General features: G+C 34.4%; 1 protein-coding gene across 3 annotated transcripts; it reads left to right on the top strand.

The window, feature by feature from the left end:
• Nucleotides 1–21,307, top strand: LOC123541268 (uncharacterized). Of its 3 annotated transcripts, none has more exons than XM_045326688.2 (7): nucleotides 1–600; nucleotides 5,106–5,227; nucleotides 11,059–11,127; nucleotides 14,167–14,310; nucleotides 15,975–16,273; nucleotides 16,545–16,649; nucleotides 17,932–21,307. In XM_045326688.2, the coding sequence occupies exons 2-7, from the start codon at nucleotides 5,197–5,199 to the stop codon at nucleotides 18,442–18,444; spliced, it is 1,161 nt and encodes a 386-aa protein (XP_045182623.2). In that variant the 5' UTR covers nucleotides 1–600; nucleotides 5,106–5,196; the 3' UTR covers nucleotides 18,445–21,307. The 3 variants fall into 3 exon arrangements, with proteins under 3 accessions (XP_045182623.2, XP_045182622.2, XP_045182620.2); XM_045326687.2 differs by having other exon boundaries at nucleotides 6–404; nucleotides 15,972–16,273; XM_045326685.2 differs by having other exon boundaries at nucleotides 6–600; nucleotides 15,972–16,273.
• Nucleotides 21,308–22,611: the final 1,304 nt, after the last annotated feature.

The following is a 22,611-nucleotide window of genomic DNA, read 5'->3' as shown; positions in this document are numbered from 1 at the left end:
CATATAAAGTAAGCTTTCATATAGCGCTGCATTCATAATTAAATGTTGCAGTAACCTGTTAATACACATAAACTTATTCAACTTGTTCAATGTATTTTTACATAAACTACATGATGTAATTGTTCATGTTTTTAAACATGTAATTGGATCTAGTATACCTTTAATCTTGAAATCTTTTTTAAGTGATTTGTATGCATGTACCTGCAGTTCAAGCTAAGTATGTTTGTATGTGTTGTGTATCTGTTTTCATAATGATGCCAATAAAATCACCTTTATATGGAATGAAAAAAAAATGAGAATGGAATATTATCTGCAATCGACACATGCACATGTACACTATTCTTGGTTAAACGATAAACAGAGACAGAAAATAGTGGCTTGTACCTGTGGCTTAATTTCATTAGGTAATATTATATTCAGAAATGGTCTATGGCAAAGTGACTTGTCTTTATTGAATATGAGCTGTGGCAGATAAAATTTTATAGTTTTTGTAACAGTACGTTTATCTGCAATATTGTATTCGACTCAGTGGATTTTACCAGGCCTGAATATCCCACGAGACGTTTGCACCGAGTTTGATTATGCGAGGGCCAGATCAAGGTATTGTTTTAATGACCCTTATGTATATACCTATATCTATTTATATATCAGCCAAACTGAGGCTGAAAACTTGTTTGAAGATAAGATTAGATAAGATAATCTTTATTAAAGCGTCGATTTTAACAAATATGTAAACATTAGCTAATTCAAGCTAGTTTCCGATATAACATGATTATCCTGTAACAATACAAACAAAAAATCTAAAAGGATAAGAAATTACATGGTCAAAGCTAAGATACATAAACTTAGCATTTAAAGAACATACAGGCTGGAAAAAAGCAAATTGGAAAAAAACTCCTAAGAATTAAACTACTGTATACTATAAGCAGATTTATGATAAAAGTTAATGCAAATTTTACATACATGTTAATAAAGTGGGATAAAAACATTTTGTATTATTAATCATAATCAATAAATAAGACAAAATAAAACAGTTGGGAAGCTAAACATAAACACAAATGAAAGCTTTCAAATAGAGATAAAGTTGTGACACCCTATTATATCTACGTAACTACAAGTAAGGTATATGTCTGCTTCAGCAGCAGCTATTCTGAGGCAAGCATATATACACATAGTAAATTAACAAAATTAACTATTAACATCTTTCTAGCAGATAGGATATATGCTATAAGAAAACAGAAGGATAAATGCAGCAGCAACAAAAGGGAAACCAATCAGTTTGATAAACTTAAGAGCTTAGCCCGATGCAAAACATATGCATAAAGTAAAATAGCAAAATGAAAAGTTGCATAGCTATCAACTATAATCAGCAAAAACTAGGAGTATGCAAAGAGAACAAAAAGAAAACATGCAGCGGCAACACAAAAGGGAAAAGCAACTTAAACATAGGAAAAAAATAAAAAGCAGAATGAAAGATGCAGGTAACTAAGGACACATTGAACATTTGCATTTGAAGCCGATCCAGGTCTGAATCAGTCGTCTTGAAACTGTGAACTTTCATCGCAAATCATTGTCGCAAATAAAACAAGCAGCCCATACACTGAATATTATTTCCGTATAAAATGGGAGCTGAATACAGCGATTTGTTTTCATTTGTCCAAAACAGGCGGTATTTCAGACAGAAAATTCGTAACTACATTCCACAGGGGATGCATGCATTATTTGTAGAGGTTGTCCCTTATTTTTCCAAAACAAAGGTATGAATTTAGACAACTTTGAAATGTATGCATATGTCCATATGTATCTCAAAAGATAGATACTTTATATCCTAAACAAAATGCATAGTTATGAACATTCGAAAAGTTCATAGCTATCAAGGAAAGGTTACACTTCTCAAACTTGTAGAGAACAAACATCAAAGAGATATAATATATGCGATATCTTCTATCTTGTTGTATGTCATGTAACATTCAGCAGTGATCTGGAATGCTAAAATAAACAATTGAACAGCCCGATATATGCATCAATTACCTCTCACAAACTTAGACTTTCTAATACAGTAGCATTACACATAACTTCATTTAAAACCCCACTTTGTGACAGTGACATGTTCAGAGTAATCGGGGATTTATTAACGCTAAAGTAGATTTGCATGTAAACATAGCACTACCAGTTTTGAATCTTTCATATTTGCCATTTAAGCATTAGAAAGCGAGCTTTGTCCAATTTTCAAGTTATAAACTAAATATCTCCATGTAGCACACAGATTCATTAGAATTCTATGTAAATCAGAATGTATTATGACTAAGGTCGACTATTCCATAGTTACCGGTGCAGCCATATTACCAAAATCAAAGAACGTGAAAAACTCTTAGTATGGTTTCTATAATATTTAGAAAAATGATAAAAAATATTAGTGTGTATCAAATTACTTTTAAAGTACATGTATTACAATTGTTGTATAGTGTAACAAGCTTAGTTATCACTGATGTTGCTTAACACGTGTGAATTGTAAGATGTATTGATCTTCTTTATATGTGAACATATGTTGACAGTAGCGGATATGTGGTTGCTACAATGTGCATATAATTCCAAGTATTACATAATCATCGGATAAACACGGCATTTTAAAAAAAGAAACAAATAATTATATTAACGTGTGACCAATTTGATACTTCAGTTCTCTGGTAGCGTATTGCACTGAGAGAAGCCCACGACTAAGTAATCTACTTACTGTTTCCTGACAGCAGTTCCATACTATAGTTAATACAAATAATACAATATATACGCTCTATTTCTCATGCGTTGAAAATACCAGGGATTATAGAAATTATCCAGATGTTACTGGTATTTCTGGTAAAAGACAGTCATGTATATATCTCATATAACGCGCAATTTATTTTTACATGATGTACTCCTTGTAATGAGGCAATAAATCTGCCTGCCTTAGAGTGATATGTATTATATCCCACTTATATAATACACTAATGATCAATTTGCATAAGTATACTAGTATTAAAGTTAAACGGGCTGGATATTTAACGAGACGCCTAATCGAATGCAGGCTCGTGCTCGGGCTAGTGTCAGTTATTTCCTTAGAGTTAACAAAAAATAGTCCGATACAAACTTAAACAAAACTGTTTGTATCTTTCATTGCATTTCAATGTTTTTTTTTTTAATCTGTCTTATTGACAAGTAAGATTAGATAATTAACAATCCTAAATGACACAAGGCAAGTGGGGAAATCACCACAAAGCAGTAAACGAGATGGGCATGGTCGTGAAGTCTAATATATTACCTAACAATTTCATAGATATTATTTATCAACGATTTAAAAATACTAATTTCCCAACACGACAGATTAATTTCATTAATTCTTATATTGCTTATACAAATAAATTTCCAAAAATGTATTACATATTAGAACGTTTTGAATGCTTTGCCGTCTTATAACGAAGTTCATTTTTCATTTAGCAGTCATTGCAAAACAAAAAAAAAACAATCATACCATTTCTTTGGAATGAACCTAGACGTTTTTCTTACTTTAAAGGTTTTGGTATGGCGGTATGATTAGATTTTTATGCTTGTCTCGGTCAGATTACTTAATCAGTCGAAATGTTTGGTGATCAGAATGCTAACCTTTATGCCTTGACGTTTTGCAACAATTTATCTTTTAAAAAATCTTTTTTTTTCTATGAACATATACACTACCTTATACGCCATATCGATAATTTTCATATTGGACTCAATGGTACAAGAAGCTACACCACGACTCCTTCTACTATGTACGATTTTTTTTACTTATCACATCACACAAATTCATAAATTCAAACCCAAGAACAAATATCCAACAGGAACGGCCACGTTCCAAGTCCTCGTTCCTTCTAAACAGTCATACAGGAATGTCTGTATGAATATGTATGTAAAGGTTGGTGTATAAGAAACATAAAGAAAGTAAAACAAATATACATCGCAGAGAAAACAAGGTATTAAAGAACACATTTGGCCAACGGCTTTGAAAACGCAGCAGGACATGAGGTTTAAATTTGTTAATTCTGCAAACAAAAACCAAAAACCAAGTCTTGATTTCCATCATTTGTGTGTCAGAATAGTCGGGCCATGACCTGTATAAGCAAAATGCCATGATTCAGGACATACTAGGCATACTAAGAATCATATATGGTCGGAAATAGCAACGTGTTGATAATTCTTGTCGAAGAGGTGCCTTTACATTTTACAAAAACATCTGTATTATGATACCAAAATATTATAATTTCCAATTGCTGCAGTCCCTTTTCTACTTCTGTTATCTTCATGGTCAAAGACCCGATCAAATTCTGTTCATAAACCGATGAATAATACATTCAATGTTCACACACCGATAAGCGATAAATCTAATGTGCCCTTTTATTTAAAAAAGAAATCCTCGGCAAGACAATAAAGATAATTATAACAGTAATAATAACAATAATGAATTCTTTATTGACAGAAAGTGAGCGCATTATTTGTTTTATAGAATCAATACCATGCTTTCAACGCCGAGGTTTTGCTACGAACAATGCAAGAACTACACAAGTACGACTGTTTTCAATATATAATGTTTTCGCTATAGAATTATTGTTAATTAAATCATCTTTAAACTAAAAGCTCTCATTGTAATACAATATTGTTTTACATTATATATAGCATTACAGGAATCGCGTAAACATATATTGGACATTTTTAAATTGCTCGCAAGAATATGTTGACATAGATGCATGTCGGATGGGTTCAAGCAATGTTTGCTTGAAGTTGCAAAAAAGAAACAGAAAAAATGTAAAACATGTAACAAAAGGTTATTATAATATGGATTAAACAGATTGACATGAAAGTATTTTGAAATGTAGTTTAAGATTTGCTTGAAATACATGTAGTGGAACGGATCATTCTTGCGCTGTGTGATGTACAATATCATTAGTGAACAATGAAGTAACAGTCAGGCAAGTGGCTAGCATCTGATTGTATTATTTTGTATATAAATTATAACGAAAACTCACAATACTTCATCGAAGTAATTTCAACTCTTTATTTTCTTTTTTCTTAAGTTATTCCATTACGATTTGTAGGTCACATTCTGAAAATAACAGGATTTCGTGTCATAAAGTTACACATTCCGCTAAAAGATAACTGTTGGAAGAAGTGTCCGCCTGAAAAAAAATGCATCTGAGAAAACTTCGATATATAAAAGGTAAGTGTTTTCCATGCTATGTTTGATATAATAAATAAATGATAGAAGTGAGAATAGGAGAATAATGTTCTGCCAAAGCCACATGATATAAATACACATATTGCATAACGTCCTGCAGTATGCTACCTGTAATGATGAATTGTTGTAATAAACACAAAACTATATTATCTGTAATCTTGTATTAACCATGTACGGTATGTATTCAATCCGTTTTATTCATGGCGACAGGTGTGTCTTCTTACCGAAGTCGTAGACATTTAAATATACAGTATAGTTTTTAGAACGTTGTCAGTTATTTGACGAAGGTGAAATAATGACAAATAAAATATTCAACCCGGAAAATAAATCTTGTTCTAAATCAGACCTGGGTTCGATTATTTTCAAAAGTAATTAATTAATTACAATTAAAACAGAAATGCTTCAATTAAATTACAATTATAATTACTTGCTTTTTACAGAAGTAATTAATTAATTACAATTATTTTAAGGAAAATAATTAATTATTTTATTAATTATTTGGCAATATATTCACAAATAGAATCATGATGTTACTATCAAAGACATATTTATGTTGCGGATTTACAAGTCCTTATTGAATTTCGAAAACATAAACACTTCAAAGTTTACTGTTTGTCAGTGAACATCATTCGCAGATTTATGATGTAGTAGCTTGTTTATAAGTCCTTATTGCATTTCAAAAACATTAATGCTTCAAAGTTATTGTCTTAATTGCTTAATATTCATCAATAGTTTATTAGTTTCTCTATCACATACATACAATAACAATATACATTTACAAACATACATATAATAGTACATAACTGTTCTATATAGAACTATTAGAGACTATACATTATACATTTATTCATCGTTAAAACAATTCTTCTATTAAAACCACTTCTATATACACTAAGATATATTGTACTGTCTAAAAGCTTACTGTTATGTACACATGTTCATTATGAAATATGTGCCACATGTGAGGACAATATCATGGGGGAACCAAGATTCCGACTCATTCTGCCCCGAAGCATTCATAAGAAGACAACAAACAATATTAATTCTCCCACAACATTCTCCCACATTACTTGCACAAAAATGTCTGACGCCGTTGTAAAATTAAAAAGCAGGTTTTTGCACAATCTCTTATAATATCATCATTTGTAAACAGAAGTATGAATTTTTCTTCCTCTGTCATATTTCCAAAATCTACATTTAGATGTACAGCTTTTTCAAATAGTAAATTACGTAGATCATTATACATTGGACAAAAGAACAGAGTATGTATTTCATCTTCAACTAAAGACACACAAAATGGACAAGTTCGAGCAGCAACAGGCAAGTTTTCATACCGCCCAGTTTCAATTCTCAACGGGGCAACACCGGCTCTAAATTTTGCAAAGGCAGCCCTGTGAGATCTAGACATAATGAGTTTACAATAAGTTTCTACATCATAATCCTGTTTAATTAACTTATACTTTCTTAACTTATTACCTCCTCTTCCATTAATTCCATTAATTCTATTGACATTTTGTAACCAATTATTTTTAAAATCATTCATTATGTAATCTGTAACTTTGGTATTGAGTTCTCTTTTATTAATAGTTGTCTCATTATTTACAATAAATTCTGAACAATTCATCTTACGTAACAATGTTTTAACTCTAAAATTCCAATTCCTACATCTGTAGTTACCAATCTTGTCTAGATATACAAAAATTCTTTTATTCAACCTGTTATTATCCATTTTACTCATACGAACAATGAAATTATCAATGCTAATCCACTGTCTAGCGAGTGGCGGTGTCCAACCCATATAGCAACATCCAGATTAGATTAATACCTCTTTAGATGACTGACCAGCAAGTGTGAAATTTATACCCCCAGGTGATAACAGCTACTGCTCAATAACCTGTATTTTTGAAAATATTTAATTGCGATATGTTTGTGACAGTTTGCTACATGTAATTGATGAGTAATTGAATTTAATTGACAATTATTTTGCATTTTTTTTGGATTTTAACTAATTAATTACAATTAAAATAATTGATTTTTGTCTCAATTATTAATTATTTTCGATTAATTAAAAAACTGTTATTAATTATAATTAATTAAATTATAATTGAAATTGGACCCAGGTCTGTTCTAAATGCCCTTTCCATTCATGTGCATATAGATGCAATATTAACTACCAATTGTCCATAATGACGGCACCGGTAGGATCACTTTCATGATCATGCACCAAATATTTCCATCGTTTAAATCGACTTTCTGCCCAGAGGCAGTTGGTCGTGCTTCTTAACAAAGTCACACAGCGCTCCGCACTATTGGTAAGAAGTCTTCGAATTCAGCCCGTTTACAGTTGTATGCAACGCTTTCCTCTTTGATTGTGTCTGGCGGAACAGGTGGAGTACTCTATGAATGGTAGTCCTTAAATCCCGTTGGGACTAAAGTATTTAGATTTCTGTCTTCTAGCCTTTTCGCCTCCGAGTACCGTTGAGGTCTTTATACCAAGCTTTACTGTAAAGCTTAGAACTACCTGGCTTATCGCAGTTAGCCAAACCAGACTCTTTCCAAATGACAGTTGTTTGCTATCGTTTGTTATGCCATGGTATATGTATATTTATGTACTTTACTCTAGTTTTGACATGAATTACTGTTATTAGTCATTGAAAGTTTGTTTAAATCTAAATAAATCAGGCTACACCTGGCAAAAAAAGGACAGACTAATAATCATAAACCCCCCTTACATTTGCGCTCCCCCGTTTTTGGCGTCCCTCCCCTTTTACTATGAGTTGGTTTTCGTGCCCCCATTTATTTTGGCTGCCGGGGTCCTCTAGTTTTCTTATATCTTACTTGTCTGTTTTTCTATGTTAGTTATGTGGGTGTGGTTGTGTCTATCTTTGATACGTGAGTGTCTGCGTGGTTTCTGTGGTTTACATTGTAGTGTAACTGTGATTAAGGAACATGGCATTCCCTTTGTCCGTTCGCAAATCTGGATTCTGCGATAACTAAAATGTGTTCAAGCTAGGTACTACACTAAAATGCTTCCCATAATTAGACTATGTGTCATGCACATGACCCAAGGTTTTCGGCCAAATGTCAAGGTCACCATTGAATGTCAAGTAAAATTGTTTGTTTTCTCACCGGTAGGGGACATCTGTATTTCCACTGCAATACTTGGACACATTTTACTGTATGATTGTCACTTTCCTAGTCTTTGAGGTGAATGCGGATACTGTTAAATATGGTAAAATCGCAAATCTGTCAGCCTCGGTTCTGTTGAACACTTGAATGATAAACGGACCGCTGACTAGCTTTACAAAATTACATTATAACGAAATCAGTGATTCTTCAAATCCATCTTAATAAAAGTATATCTTGCTTAGAAAAGTGTTTAGCGTGTATTTCAGCAAACAAGGTTAGTAATACTTTGGGCCCGCTTTATGTAATTTAAATGTGTAGCTAGGTTTAAACTGCATACAATAATTGAGGGTAGGGCATATGCCATTTTTAAATAAAGCTTGGACACAAAATACTAGTAAATAAACACAAAATTCAGGTATAAAGAACAAGTTGTCCGGATTGGTAACTAGCCATATTACTGGGAAAATTTGTGCTTGTTTGATGTAACGTTAGAATCAATAGACCATTAAAGCGAATTTTGCCATTATACATTTTCAGTATAGCTTTGCATATATTGGATGTTGCAGTTATGGGACAATGCAAATATTAAACACGAAATAACAGACATACAATATTAGTTTCTATACTCGTGATGTTGCATTTGAAATGATTTACAAAGCCACCTGTGACAAACCATTGTTTCTCTGTTCATAATGGAATGAATTATGCTTTAACGTTTTGTTTTAAAACTAGTTGCCCAAAGAATGGTTTCAACATGTTCACCTCTACCAAGGTTTGACGTAGAATGACACTGAAAAATGATAAAGTAGGTGAAAATGTTAGATATTCGTAACAATGCAGGAAAATTTTCTGTATGGGGTCAAACTTATAAGGCAGTAGTGTGTGTCCGCTCAGAATCTTTTCAAAAGTTTGCTCTGAAGAATTTAACACTAATTTTGAACAAATGTTTGCGACCTCCAAGACCAAGGGGTTATGGTCGTTGGCTCCGAATCACTTGCTGCTGAAACCTCGCTTGGGGGTCATAAAGACATCCAGCTGGCTTATGGAAGGCTGTTGGTTTTATCCATGTCCCCAGTTTTGCTTGAAATATTGCCTGGAGGGTAAACTGAGATCTTCCACCATCATGAAAGACTGGAAAGTCGCCATATGACCTACATATGTGTGTGACGCTCAACCTAACAAAACGTAAAAATCAACAAATGTTTACCATATGATGGCCATTCTAAAAATCGTGCTGGAATATTTTGGTACACAGTCTGCGTACAGACTTCAAAGTTAAAAAGTATATCCCTTCAAAGTATTCACCCTTGACTTCCGCGCACTTTCGCAATCGAGAAATCAAAGAGGTGAACACTGCAGTCACCTTGGTGTAGTTTTAAGTTACTGAAAAATACCACTCCCACGTGCATTATTCGATAAATATTTACGCCCAGCCAGCATCTTTTTCATCTTTTTCAGCCTTGGAAAGAGGGAAGAGTCACAAGGGCTTTTGAATAAGCAGGACAATTGATTTGTACCACTTTTTCATATCTCAGAAACTTTCGAACGGTGGCAATTACTAGTCTACGGTCACTTTTTCTCAGCCACTGTTGCCAACGCGACGCTGTGGCTCATAAAAGTATATCCAGGTATTATCTCCTGTTAGGAGCTGTGCCATTATGCGATAATCTAAATCTGAGAACTTTTTCAGCGTTTCTTTAGTATATTTTACCCTATTGACATTTTGCTATCGGGCACAAACCTTTCTCAAACCCAAACGCTTAGTGTGAATCTCAAGAGTTCATCCCGTTGACATGCCAAGAAAAGTTTCTGTCTGGGACACTGTGTAACAGGCGTCTTCATCAGTCAGTCGTCTTGCAGCAGTGTCGTAATTTTAAGAATGGCCCACATAATATTTATTTATTTATTTTGTTGGGTTTAACGTCGCACAAACACAATTTGAGATCATATGGCGACTTTCAAGCTTTAATGGCGGAGGAAGACCACAGGTGCCACTCCGTGCATTATTTCATAACGAGCGAGCACCTGGGTAGAACCACCGACCTTCCGTAAGCCAACTGGATACCTTCCTCACATGAGGAATTCAAAGCCCCAAGTGAGGCAGCCCACATAATAAGACGGCATACAGAATGCAGATTTCTATAATGTTTGATTAAGGTTAAGGTTATTGGTAATATGAAAGGTCCAATGAGCAGTGCTTTTAGATGTGCGGGACTCAACCTTCAGTAATGTAGGAGGCCAACATATCTCTTAATGCTGCTAGTGTACTGAAATGTCAAATTTTATTGTAAGGTACTTATTAATGTTTTTTAAATTAAATGTAAAATCATTTGGGCACGTGGGGAAGGGGAACTCCATTGTTCATGCTTTAAGTGCAGCTGATATATACACCAAGCTAAGAGACAAGCGAACAACGTGCAGATTATTTCGTCATTGTGTCCTTACTATAATATTAAGAGGTGATTATATAACCAATTGCCTCTATATGTAGTGATAATTCATAGTAAGTTCTAGGTACATGGTAACGGAATCAAAGAGTATCAGTTCTTTTTTAATATTCATGTTTAAGAGATATTATTATCCGAGACAATGTTTAAAAAAACTTAATATGATATTTCATATAAAGAAAAGTCAGGATTGTTGTGGTCGTTGACTAAACTTAATAAAAATTTTGCTAATTTCAGGAATTATCAACAGAAAGGTATTGCTGACAGGCTTGTTGATGGCACTTTTTATGTACTTCGGCAAGAATTGTAAGTTGTTTATATCTGTATGTAAGTTGCCAGTTGAAAACAAAGGTATACATTCACTCAACTAGATATAAATTTTCGTCCACTGAACTTTAACAAAAAAGATGTCATTTACCGTAGTCATTAGCATATGATTCAAATGTTAACCCATGATGTCGTTTCACTAACGGAAAAAGAACACTCTGCTCACTAAAAGGCAAAAGATGTCTTTCCACTGAATTTCAATTGCAACCTGAATTGGATTACTCATAACGTAAATATTTCATTTTGATGATATATTGTACATTGTGCTGAAGCTTCTTTGAACCAAGAATTTCGTCACTAACAATAGAATATTAATGCGGGTAATTATAGTTATTTGACATCTGCTTCGGACTAGTTAATAAGAACTTGTAGAGGAACCGTAAAGTTCAATGAGATATCAGCTTAGTGGGACACAATAACTATTGTTTCAACAAACAATAACGGTGTTTTGGTGCAGTTTACAGTATTTCGTAAATGTTTTACAGTGTTTAGCTCAGATGTACCAAAGGTTTAGGATGGCTATTATGATGGTGCTGTGTCCGTTGTCCGTTGCCTTCTTAAATGACTTCTTCTCATTAACCAACTGGTGGATTTTCACATAACTTGGTTTGTAGCTTCCTTGTATGGTTGTCATTCAAGTTTGTTCAAGGTGATCAACCAATTTTCATATGGCGTCTTTGTATTTGCTTATACATAATATTATTTATTAGTGTTAAATAGTCTATTCTGGCTGTCGATTCGCCGTAAAACCCAACTCACTCACTCACTCACTGGCTAGACAATGAAGGAATCTTAATGGCATTGTTATTATAGTAGTTTCTTAGTGGAAGTCGATGCAGATGTCAGTAGCAGTGCCAGATGACACTTTCAAAGTATAATTTCTTAATTTACGTTACTATTATTTCCCCCATCATCACAACTCACAAAAAACCCATGGTCGGTAATTAGGCATTATTATTATTATATTATACCACATTTATATAGCACTCTTTTCATGCAGTTGTACACGTTCAAAGTGCTTTACAGAATAAATTGAAAACAATACAAACAAATACGCATTCAACACAAACAAAAAATGCATTTCACATTAACAAACATCATGAATGTAAAACAAAGATAAAACAAGACATACATATAAACAACTAAATATGGAACTAAAAAAACTTTAAGTAGGCACTATCTATTTTACATATTTGTGTAGCTTAATACAAAGTACACGGTAGGCTTAGGTGACTATGTACATAATATGTCATGCAAACTTCTAGGCACGAAAAAATCATGCTTTATTACTCAATGGTCAGCAGTTTGTAAAAAAAAAATATGTGAAGATCAAATCATTTAATATCCTAAAAGAAAGTGTGACATTTTTGTTATGAAATTTGCCAACAAACAGAATATTTATTAATAACTTAAAAATCCACAGAATTTCACCACAGGCACGTGTATATTTTTTGTTTAATATAAAAAATCCCTTTTTTTTCACATAAATATACTTTTTATATATTAGTCAAATGAAAAAAAAATTGATGACCAAAAATCCGGTCACAGTATCATATACATTGAAAAGGTGAACTATGCGAGCGTAACGCTATGGGAAGCTACTCGGCAAACTTGTAGAACATTTCAGAATCGGAGTTTATGCACTTGCAGCCACTACCTGCATAATCGCACCTTCGAAACATTTAAAGCCTTCCATAAATACTAAACTGACCTAATAAATTGCTTTGAAATACACAGTACAAGTCTCTACGAGCGAAATATCCTCGGCGATTTCATTCCGGATAGCGGACGTGTTCCTGGTTTTTATCACTTCGTTTGGCAGCTGAAATCGCCGGGGATAACTGAAATAGTTCGCTCGTAGAGACTTGTACTGTGTATTTCAAAGCAATTTAAGAGGTCAGTTTAATATTTATGGAAGGCTTTAAATGTTGCGAAACGCCGGAACAAAGACTTTGTAAATTTTGTAATTCTCAACAGATAGAAGACAAAAGACATATGGTCTTACATTGTTCTTTGTTTAATAATGTGCGACTGGAAAGCTATAACGAGATACTAAGAAACCAAGAATACAGTTCAATGAGTGACAATATCAAATTTAAACATCTGTTAACCTTATATCCTCGTAAATGTGCAAAGTTCCTTGTAAAAGCTTGGACAATAAGAAGGAACGCTATGTATTCATGAACTATAGTTCTATAATTTTCATACTAAGGCCATTCATTTCATCCGATAATTCGAACTCGATTCATCAGTTTAATCGGTATTTACACATCCCCTAAAGCTAACTACTACAGGACAGTATATATTTAAAATACTTTTGAAATATTTATGTCTATAAAATTGTTGGGTAGACCAAGCGAATCAGTCAGCCGCAACGATTTAGATTTATCGGATATCACCAGCACATTAAATCACGTAATAGTTGTTCACAATAGGTGACTTATAGGCCCATTGGGCCGGGTGTTAGAATATGTATTATAATATCAATGCATTTTGATTATGCGAAACACAATCTCACCTTAATAAACTATATTCTTTTCTATTCTATATGTGTCTAAGTATGATAAAATATCTAGAAATATGAGAAAATAAAAGAAACCAATTTCAGGACCTAGGCAATTAAACTAAAAATGCAAACTCCAAACAGGCACTGTCTATTTAGATGTATACGTGGAGCTCAACAGAGCTCGGTCTGAAAAAATAATTGAAGTATCGTTTTCTGAAAAAGAATTATAAAGATACTGGGAAAATATTTGGACAACATGGAGACGGCTCCGCTTAAACTTTATTGTAGGCTTAGATGACTAGATATCAATCATTTCCTGCAAGCCATGCAATTTTATCTCCAGGAATGAAAAAGTGTAAATTTGGTTTTGGGTATATCTCTAGATGATCCGTAAGCAAATTAAAAACAAAATGAAAAGGCACGGATGCTTTGGGTTTTTTTTTATATATCACACTCTCACCAAGAAACTTAGACTCTATGCCAAGTATGCTTTAAAGTTGCTTTTTTTGTAGTGAGTGAAAATATGGGACAAGAAACACGAGGCAGTGGTGAAATAAAGGAACATTTTCCAGACAGTAGAAACGCAGTTCATACTATCCTAACTCGAAGAAAATCTTCAACACCGAAATCTGGAGTGAAACAATACGTGAAAATAAGTACACGTTTTAAGTAACTTTAATTTGTTTGAATAGTTCAAATAGTTAAAGTAGTGATACCTTAAAGAAGGAATCTTGTAATAGGAGAATGACGCTAACAGTTTCAATAATATTCGCCGTGTACTTGTATGCATGCATTTTGCATGTAGATAAAAGCTGAGTTTTATTGTTTTGATACATTGCAATTACAAATGTATATCGTTTGCACGTTGGTATAGATGTGTAAATTACACATCTGTTCAAGCGTCTAAATGGATACGTTAGCTTATGTCTGATTTAATGTAATTTATTAGTAATTTAAAAGATGTGTATTTGTATATTTGACTGTTTCATTTCATGTTAATGCATCATTGGCCTACAGAAGGTCATATCTGATGAAACTGTGTTAGAGTTACATGGTTGGTTATCTATCATTATAATTATCCATACTGTTGGCTACATAATGGTTTAGGAACTATATTCCAACAGGTATCTCATACGGATAATTGTAGTTGGGTTCATGATACCTGTCAAACGTTATGCAACTGTTGTTCCATCAAAATCCATAGTCGTCTTCAATACCAGTTTCTTCATAACGAGGGTCAAAATTGTCCCAAGTATTATTTCTATTCAATGCTAATTTGTCCGTTCCAAAAGTTATGAATCGTATTAGTTGTCGCTTTACTCTTGGGGGATTTAATACCAAGGCCTCTACCGGGGATCGAACCCTGTAATTTTTTATTCATAGGCGGATAAGCTAACCACGTCGCTAGGGTTAACCGAACAGCAAGGCCATTGGAAGTCGCCTGTACACCTACTATCAACACAGTCATATAATACTCAAAGTGAATTTTTGGAAAATATTAAAACATATGTACCGCTGAATTCGTGTCAGACCGGGTTGCCTATTGGTGTCCTTGAAAGTAATATCGTAAACCCAGTTAAAAACTTTTAAACTCAAACTGTGGTAATACGGATGTTTAGCCCCTTTAGTAGACTTTTTTCTGATGACACACTGGCTAGAGCTTTATAAAACTATCTGTAGCACCATTGAAATTTTCTGTCTGTCCAAAATATATTCAAGTGGGCACACTTGGCCGCTTATAAGGGCCGCTTGAAATAAAAATAGATATGCCTTTACGTGACTTATATTCATGAACCGTTTGATCTTCACCAAACTGTGTATGCAGCAGCATTAATTGTAATAGTTAGTGGCTATCGAAGCAAAAACAATTAGAAAAACTAAAACAGCCTTTCATCGTGAATGGCTTCTTAACATGAAGCTGTTTCTACTGGTTAGACATTTTTGGGCCGTCGCAGCAAAATATAGAAACAAAAACTTCAGATAAAACCTTCGAATCACGTTCACAAAGTTTGCTCAGAAAAATGCCATATTGTTAAAGTATTCTCCAGGATAGCGACTTATATAGGCTTATTTGGACCGTTCGTAAATTTTACAAAAAGAACAAAAAATTGATGTTAAAACATTGAAGCTATTTTTCTTGATATGAAAACAAGCGACAACTCACTGTAAGAATAAGTCGACGTAGTGTAAACGAACAACACTGTCTGTTCGACATGAGGAAATATTATGATTATAATTTCTGTCATAAAGTTCAAATTTGTAATTAGGCTATATAGGCTTTACTAATTGATCAATTCATCTCTTCCCTTCCTTTCAGAAGAAATCGACAAACATGGATGTGAAAACTGGTTTGAAGACACATTCGAGGAAAATTTAGATGTAATTTTGAAATATCCTCGAGGAATATATAGTAAATACCTTGAAAATCTTGGTGGCTATCTTACGCAACCAAAAACGATAATGACGTCATTTCCGGTGATAGTTACAGCGGCTAGTTCCAGCTTTTACATGGTTTCACAAGGCTTATTGAAATCTTTACACCAAATTTTGCTACCAAGATATAAACAGATCAAAATCGTATATTATGACTTGGGACTTACAGAGATCCAATATGAGGAGGTAATGCTAAGACTATTCTGAAGAAATATATGATGCTTGTAATTTGGAACATGGTTTTTAGATTAAGAGTGAGGTATTGAGTTAAACGGTTTTATGTCTTCAGTTACGGAATCCTGTCCATGCCACATTAAATCTCGACCTGCTAACACGCGACAATGCTGCTAATGCTTACATTAACTAAATATATTTTTTTGTATTTTCAAATATAAAGTTTAAGCTTTAAAAATCACTGTAAGTTATATTAATGTTATGCTCTATTTCAACTTTACAGCTGGTGAAATATTGCAAGTGCGAAGTAAGGAAATTTCCATTTAAGAAATTTCCACAACATATACGGCAGTTACAGTTATACACCTGGAAACCTCTAATTGTTAAGGTAAGAAAATACATTATCTTGGCTAAAGAGCTTAACCCAGTTATCTAGACGCAATCGTTAATGAAGATGTCACATGCGAAAGGCCAATTGCTATCACGTTGTACTGGTAACAATAAACATTTAAGTCTAACCGCGGGATCAATAAAACGTAAACTTTATAATAAAATAAGTCAAAAGATCCCTTGGAAATGTAGAATGCAACCAAAAAAGAATAATAGCAGACTCGGGTTCATTGAATCCGTGCATGAAAGATAATGAAATATGCAACACCGCTCACGCTCCATAGCACCGGCTTAAGCGGAACTCTATTACTCACCCATTGAATTGACAACATGATCCCAAAGGACCAGAAAATATAACAACACTGGATCCAAGTACGGGGAGCCCACGCGGCACTTAAAGATTGTTGTTGTGATAGTTAATTAAATCTGTCAAAAGATCCCTTGGAAACATAGAATGCATTAAAAAAAAAGAATAATAGCAGACTCGGTTTGATTGAGTCTGTTCATGACAGGTTACGAAATGTGCAACACCTCTCACGCCCCCTAGCACCGGCTTAAACGGAACTGTATTAAACATCTATTGAATGGACTTCATAATTCCAAAGGACCAGAAGATATAACAACACTGGATCCAAGTACGGGGAGACTTTTTTTAGCCGGCAAACGGCACCTAAAGATTGCTGTTGTGATAGTTAATAAAATATGCTAAAAGACCCCTTGAAAGCATAGCATGCAACCAAAAAAGAATAATAGCACTCTCGGTTTGATTGAGTCTGTTCATGAGAGGTAATGAAATGTGCAGCACCTTTCACGTCCCCTAGCTCCCCAAAACTAGGTCAGTCCGATGTTATAAAACATACGTAGGACAATGTAACGATGTCTTTTGGAGCATTTTAAATGTATTCATAATTTTAATATCTATTTTGTTATTTCACCAGTATATAAGTCTCTTTAATAAGATTTAGTTATCATGATTAAATAAGTTTGCGTTGGTCATTCAAAACGTTGCATTTAAATTTACACGCAATGTGTTTATCGAGCGATATATTTCGTAGGCTTTTCGTCAGTACTTATAGTTGTGTAGATAACCTCTATCAAATATTGACATTTCTCTTTTTTAAATTCTGTACACATTAGAAATTAGAAGTTTCTTGTCAAATGTGCTCTTACGTTTACCACAGTTAATATCCCTGGGCATTAACAACTCGGACGCGAAACAGTATCTTGCCTTTAACACACTGAGAGCTCGGTTTTATATGACATTTTTCGTTCTTTTTAAGATGCTTCTTATGGAATTTGGATGGGTTTGGTGGATGGACAGCTCTGTCCGATTCATTACCAACGACCTTGACCGAGCTTTGAAGTACAGCAAAGACAACTCCTTCTTGTTTTTAACTTATGGCGTTTCATTATCAGTGGCGAAACAAACAGCTAGACAAACTATGGAATACCTTTCTGAAGACCCGTGTAAATTCCGTCATTTTGGAGAAATAGAGGCCACTTTTATGTTGTTCCATTTTGATCGCGTCACAAATATACTAATTGACCAATGGGCATCTTGCGCCATTAACAAGGAGTGCATGGCACCATCTGGTGCCAACATGTTGTTACATTGTAACATTACAGTCGAATCAGATGGCAGATGTCACAGATACGACCAATCTGTGATCAGTATATTCTTAAGAAGGTTATATCATGACCAAAATGATTACCCATTGGTTGACGTGCCATTCCATATTCATGAAATCATTAGAGGTGATGAAGTGTCTTACTTTCAGAGTAAGTTGGTTTAAGATAAAAGCAGAGTTGTTTGGTTAAGTCCGTTTATGGAACAACGTACTTTTAAATAATACTTTGGCTTGAAAATCAGCGTAGCACTATACGTTGTACTGACTTGAATCATAATCGAGGAAAAGTTCTGCTATAAACAATTATCATGAACAAGAATGCGCAAGGTTTAGATATAAACCTTAATTGTAACTGCAAAACTTATAATTATAGAAATATATATCAATAAGGGATCTCTCCCATATCCAAACACCGCTATGTGTAGGCGAGCCGATCGGAGGTCGTGGGTTCGAGACCTAGTTGGTGACATTGACATCAGTACTGGATTTTCAGAAAGCGAACTCAAGAGGTATTCAAATGATGACCGGACACTTATTTTCTAAGTTAACTGTCCTGCATCGCTCACCTGACCTACATTACTAGAGATGACTCAGTTTCCGATTTGACCAAGACTTTACTGAATCAAACATGCTGAAAAATGTTATGTGTAGATCTTGACCTACATTTCATCAAGAAAACACGTTCTGACCAAGGTTCATGAAGACCATATAGAAAAATGCGGTTTTTGGTGTCTACAGGATTTTTTCAATTATTTGACCAAATGACCTAGTTTTAAAATCTCCGATTACCCAGTTTTAAATCGAGCTAGTTTAAAAAAAAAATCGAGTTTTATAAAAATCATAAAGCAAATATCATCCCTAAATATTATCAAGGATTTTCAATCATTTGACCTGGCGGCTTTCATTTTGATCCGATATACCTTTGTTTCAAACCCGACATAGATTTTATACAGATTCTTGCATAAAAACTACTTTTTTCACTGGAATCGCCCATGTATTAACGGGAGAAAAAATCGTGTGCAAACAAGGCAATTCACGTGCTGTTAATTAAGAAATAATATATCTCATCCAGTGATTTGTCGTTGAATAAATCATTGTTTGGAGTTCAGATGCGAAGGAATTATATCACGAGGGCGCAGCCCGAGTGATATAATAATACGCATCTGAACGACAAACAATGATTTATTAAAGAGCAAATCACTGGATGAGATATATTATTTCGATTCTAACACGATAACAATGATTTCAAGTACATCCTTGACGACATTCATTAAATATTTGCCCGTTTTCAATCGGTTTCCTTTCTAGCGCGCCGCTATGCCGTTTGACACCATGACGTAATAACTGTGACGCCAGAACAGTGATTTGTTGTATTATAATTCACTGTTTTCTGCCTTCTTTGTTTAATAAGAAAATGTATCGGATCATGCTAGAATACATGATTTTTAATGCCCCGCCACAAATGGTGGGGGTTATGGGAATGGTCTCCGTCCGTCCTTCCGTCTGTCCGTAACACTTTCGTGTCCGCTCCATATCTCCTAAACCCCTTGAAGGATTTTCATGAAACTTGGGTCAAATGATCACCTTATCATAACAATGTGCAGAACTCACGAGTCAGCCTTGTCGGCTCAAGGTCAAGGTCACAACTCAAGGTCAGAGGTTTGAGCCCTCCATTTTGTGTCCGCTCTATATCTCCTTAACTCCTTGAAGGATGATCATGAAACTTGGGTCAAATGATCACCTCATCAAGACGATGTGCAGAACCCATGAGTCAGCCATGTCGGTTCAAGGTCAAGGTCACAACTCAAGGTCAAAGGTTTGAGCCTTCCATTTTGTGTCTGCTCTGTATCTCCTAAACCCCTTGAAGGATAATCATGAAACTTGAGTCAAATGATCACCTCATCAAGACGATGTGCAGGACTTATGAGTCTGCCGGCTCAAGGTCAATGTCACAACTCAAGGTCAAAGGTTTGAGCCTTCCATTTTGTGTCCGCTCTATATCTCTTAAACCCCTTGAAGGAATTTTATAAAACTTGGGTCAAATGATCACCTCATCAAAACAATGTGCAGAATTTATGAGTCAGCCATGCCGGCTCAAGGTCAAGGTCACAACTTAGGGTCAAAAGTTTGAGCCTTTTATTTGTGTCCACTCTGTATCTTGTTAACCCCTTGAAGGATTTTCATCAAACTTGGGTCAAATGATCACCTCATCAAGAACTCATGAGTCAGCCATGTCAACTCGAGGTCAAGGTCAAAATTCAAGGTCAAAAGTTTGAGCTCTGTATCTCCTAAACTCCTTGAAGGATTTTCATCAAACTTGGGTCAAATGATAACCTCATCAAGACAGTGTGCAGAATTCATGAGTCAGCCATGTCAGTTCAAGGTCAAGGTCACAGCTAAAGGTCAAAGGTTTACCCTTTAACTATCCATAGCAGTGGCGGGGGATTTAGCTGTCTTTCAGACTGCCTTGTTAGTTTTGAAATGCTTTGTCAGGGATGTATATGTATTTCTGCGCAGATTGACATCTGGTATCTGCGTCTTGATTCTTCTATAACATTCTCTTCGTGTAGCATAAAAGATGCAATCTAATCCATAGTATGTTTTGCTGTATCAGTTACCAAAACCAAACGCACTACCCCCAAAAATGTACGTACTCGCTCCACCCCTTGTTTACAACCCCTTTTAGAAGTCGGAGTCGATTCATTTTTTGTTGATAACCGTGAATGTATAAAAACTACGTGTAACTTGCGCAACTGTTTGCCTTTAGGAATCATTTTAATGATTTTTGTAAGTATCAGTCGGAATGCATTTATCTAATTTCGCGAATAATTCGGATAAAACATTTGAAAGCTTGTCACTACGTTCGTACTCATCCGTACTCTAAATGTGTTCGTAAATAATTCGAATGTAAAGTTATTACTTTTGAAATTGTGTTCCTGTTTACCAAATTTTTAAGTGATATGTAAAAACTTGTTTGAAATAATGACAGATTTAAAAATTTGCTTAAAAACCTTCATTACATGCTTTTGGAAGTGTTGTTGATTTCTTGGCCCTGGTTATGGATATTTAAAACATGTTTACCGTTTCCTAGAACAACAGATTGAATGCTAATTAAAAAATGTACCGGAATCGTAAAGTCATCACATATGAAAACAATGCATTTAGTCGTCGTGTAATGCTTTTTATGCAAGTGTCACGGTATAGAACTTGAATATAAAAACGGGGAGAAAGTGTGTAGGCAGCCGGGTAGCTGATCACCTTATCAAGACAATGTGCAGAACCCATGAGTCAGCCTTGTCGGCTCAAGGTCAAGGTCACAACTCAAGGTCAGAGGTTTGAGCCTTCCATCAACCTTCCAAGGCAGAGCTGGGACAAGATATTTGTTTGTCTATTTGTCAATATCTAACAAACGCAGGTTCGATTACTCAGAAGATGAATTCTATATAATTTAGATGACCTGTAACAAATAATGAAACAACATAAATATATAATCTCATATATGTATATATATGTGGTTATTACAATTGACATTATGAACGGTGGTGTGACGAATGAATTACGGACAAAACAAACAATGACCCGACATTTCAAACCGAATATCTCAACAAATATTGAATAACCAACTAAGATAATTATTACATATAGGGCAAAAATATACAACAATATAGGACAATCATTTACCTGTAGATATATGAATGTATAACTACAAAAATGGCATTTTTATTTGATGCACAGAAAATGGCGTTTGTTTATTTGTATTTGAATATGGCTGCAAAATGAAAGTAAGTAATCGATTGGTTATGACAATCACGTGTTAGAGTTAGTAAAGAAAGGTAACCGTGCAATAATATCTCTAAACTACGGAGTACTGGACTAAACTTCTAACTTACAATGACTTACGATCAAACTACTTCAAATACTACTGATAGACAGCTAAACTAGACTAAAGTAGACACGGAATAATTGCAATGTATGGGGAATAAGAATAAGAAAATAAGTGAACACTGGTACTATTTAGTTTTAAATATGATTTATTACCTATTAATGGATATACACCCTATGACATATTCCCCCCTGTTTGAAAAAAAAAATAGCGACAATACACGTTTATTTTGTGTATTGACGTCTGCAGAAGCCCTTGGGATCTGTTTGTGACCTCGACCTTCGGTCTCGGTCACAAACAATCCCGCGGGCTTCTGCAGATATTAATACACAAAAGAACGTGTATTATCCCTACACAAACATTCTGACTAAATTTCATGGAGATAATAATTTAATCAGACGTGTTGTTTTTATTCCATTACTACCCATGTTATCTAAATACATTACTGG

The sequence above is a fragment of the Mercenaria mercenaria genome, chromosome 16 (assembly GCF_021730395.1).
Source record: "Mercenaria mercenaria strain notata chromosome 16, MADL_Memer_1, whole genome shotgun sequence".
Taxonomy (NCBI): Eukaryota; Metazoa; Mollusca; class Bivalvia; order Venerida; family Veneridae; genus Mercenaria; species Mercenaria mercenaria.
Note: the sequence above shows the minus strand (reverse complement) of the source record. Positions and strands in the feature narration are given on the sequence as shown.

Bases quoted from the DNA above. Each gene is read 5' to 3' on its own strand.
- LOC123541268 (XM_045326687.2), top strand. From the start codon at position 5,197: ATGCATCTGAGAAAACTTCGATATATAAAAG. The intron at 5,228-11,058 runs GTAAGTGTTTTC...TGCTAATTTCAG, and splicing joins AAAACTTCGATATATAAAAG to GAATTATCAACAGAAAGGTA. The intron at 14,311-15,971 runs GTACACGTTTTA...CCTTCCTTTCAG, and splicing joins GAAACAATACGTGAAAATAA to AAGAAATCGACAAACATGGA.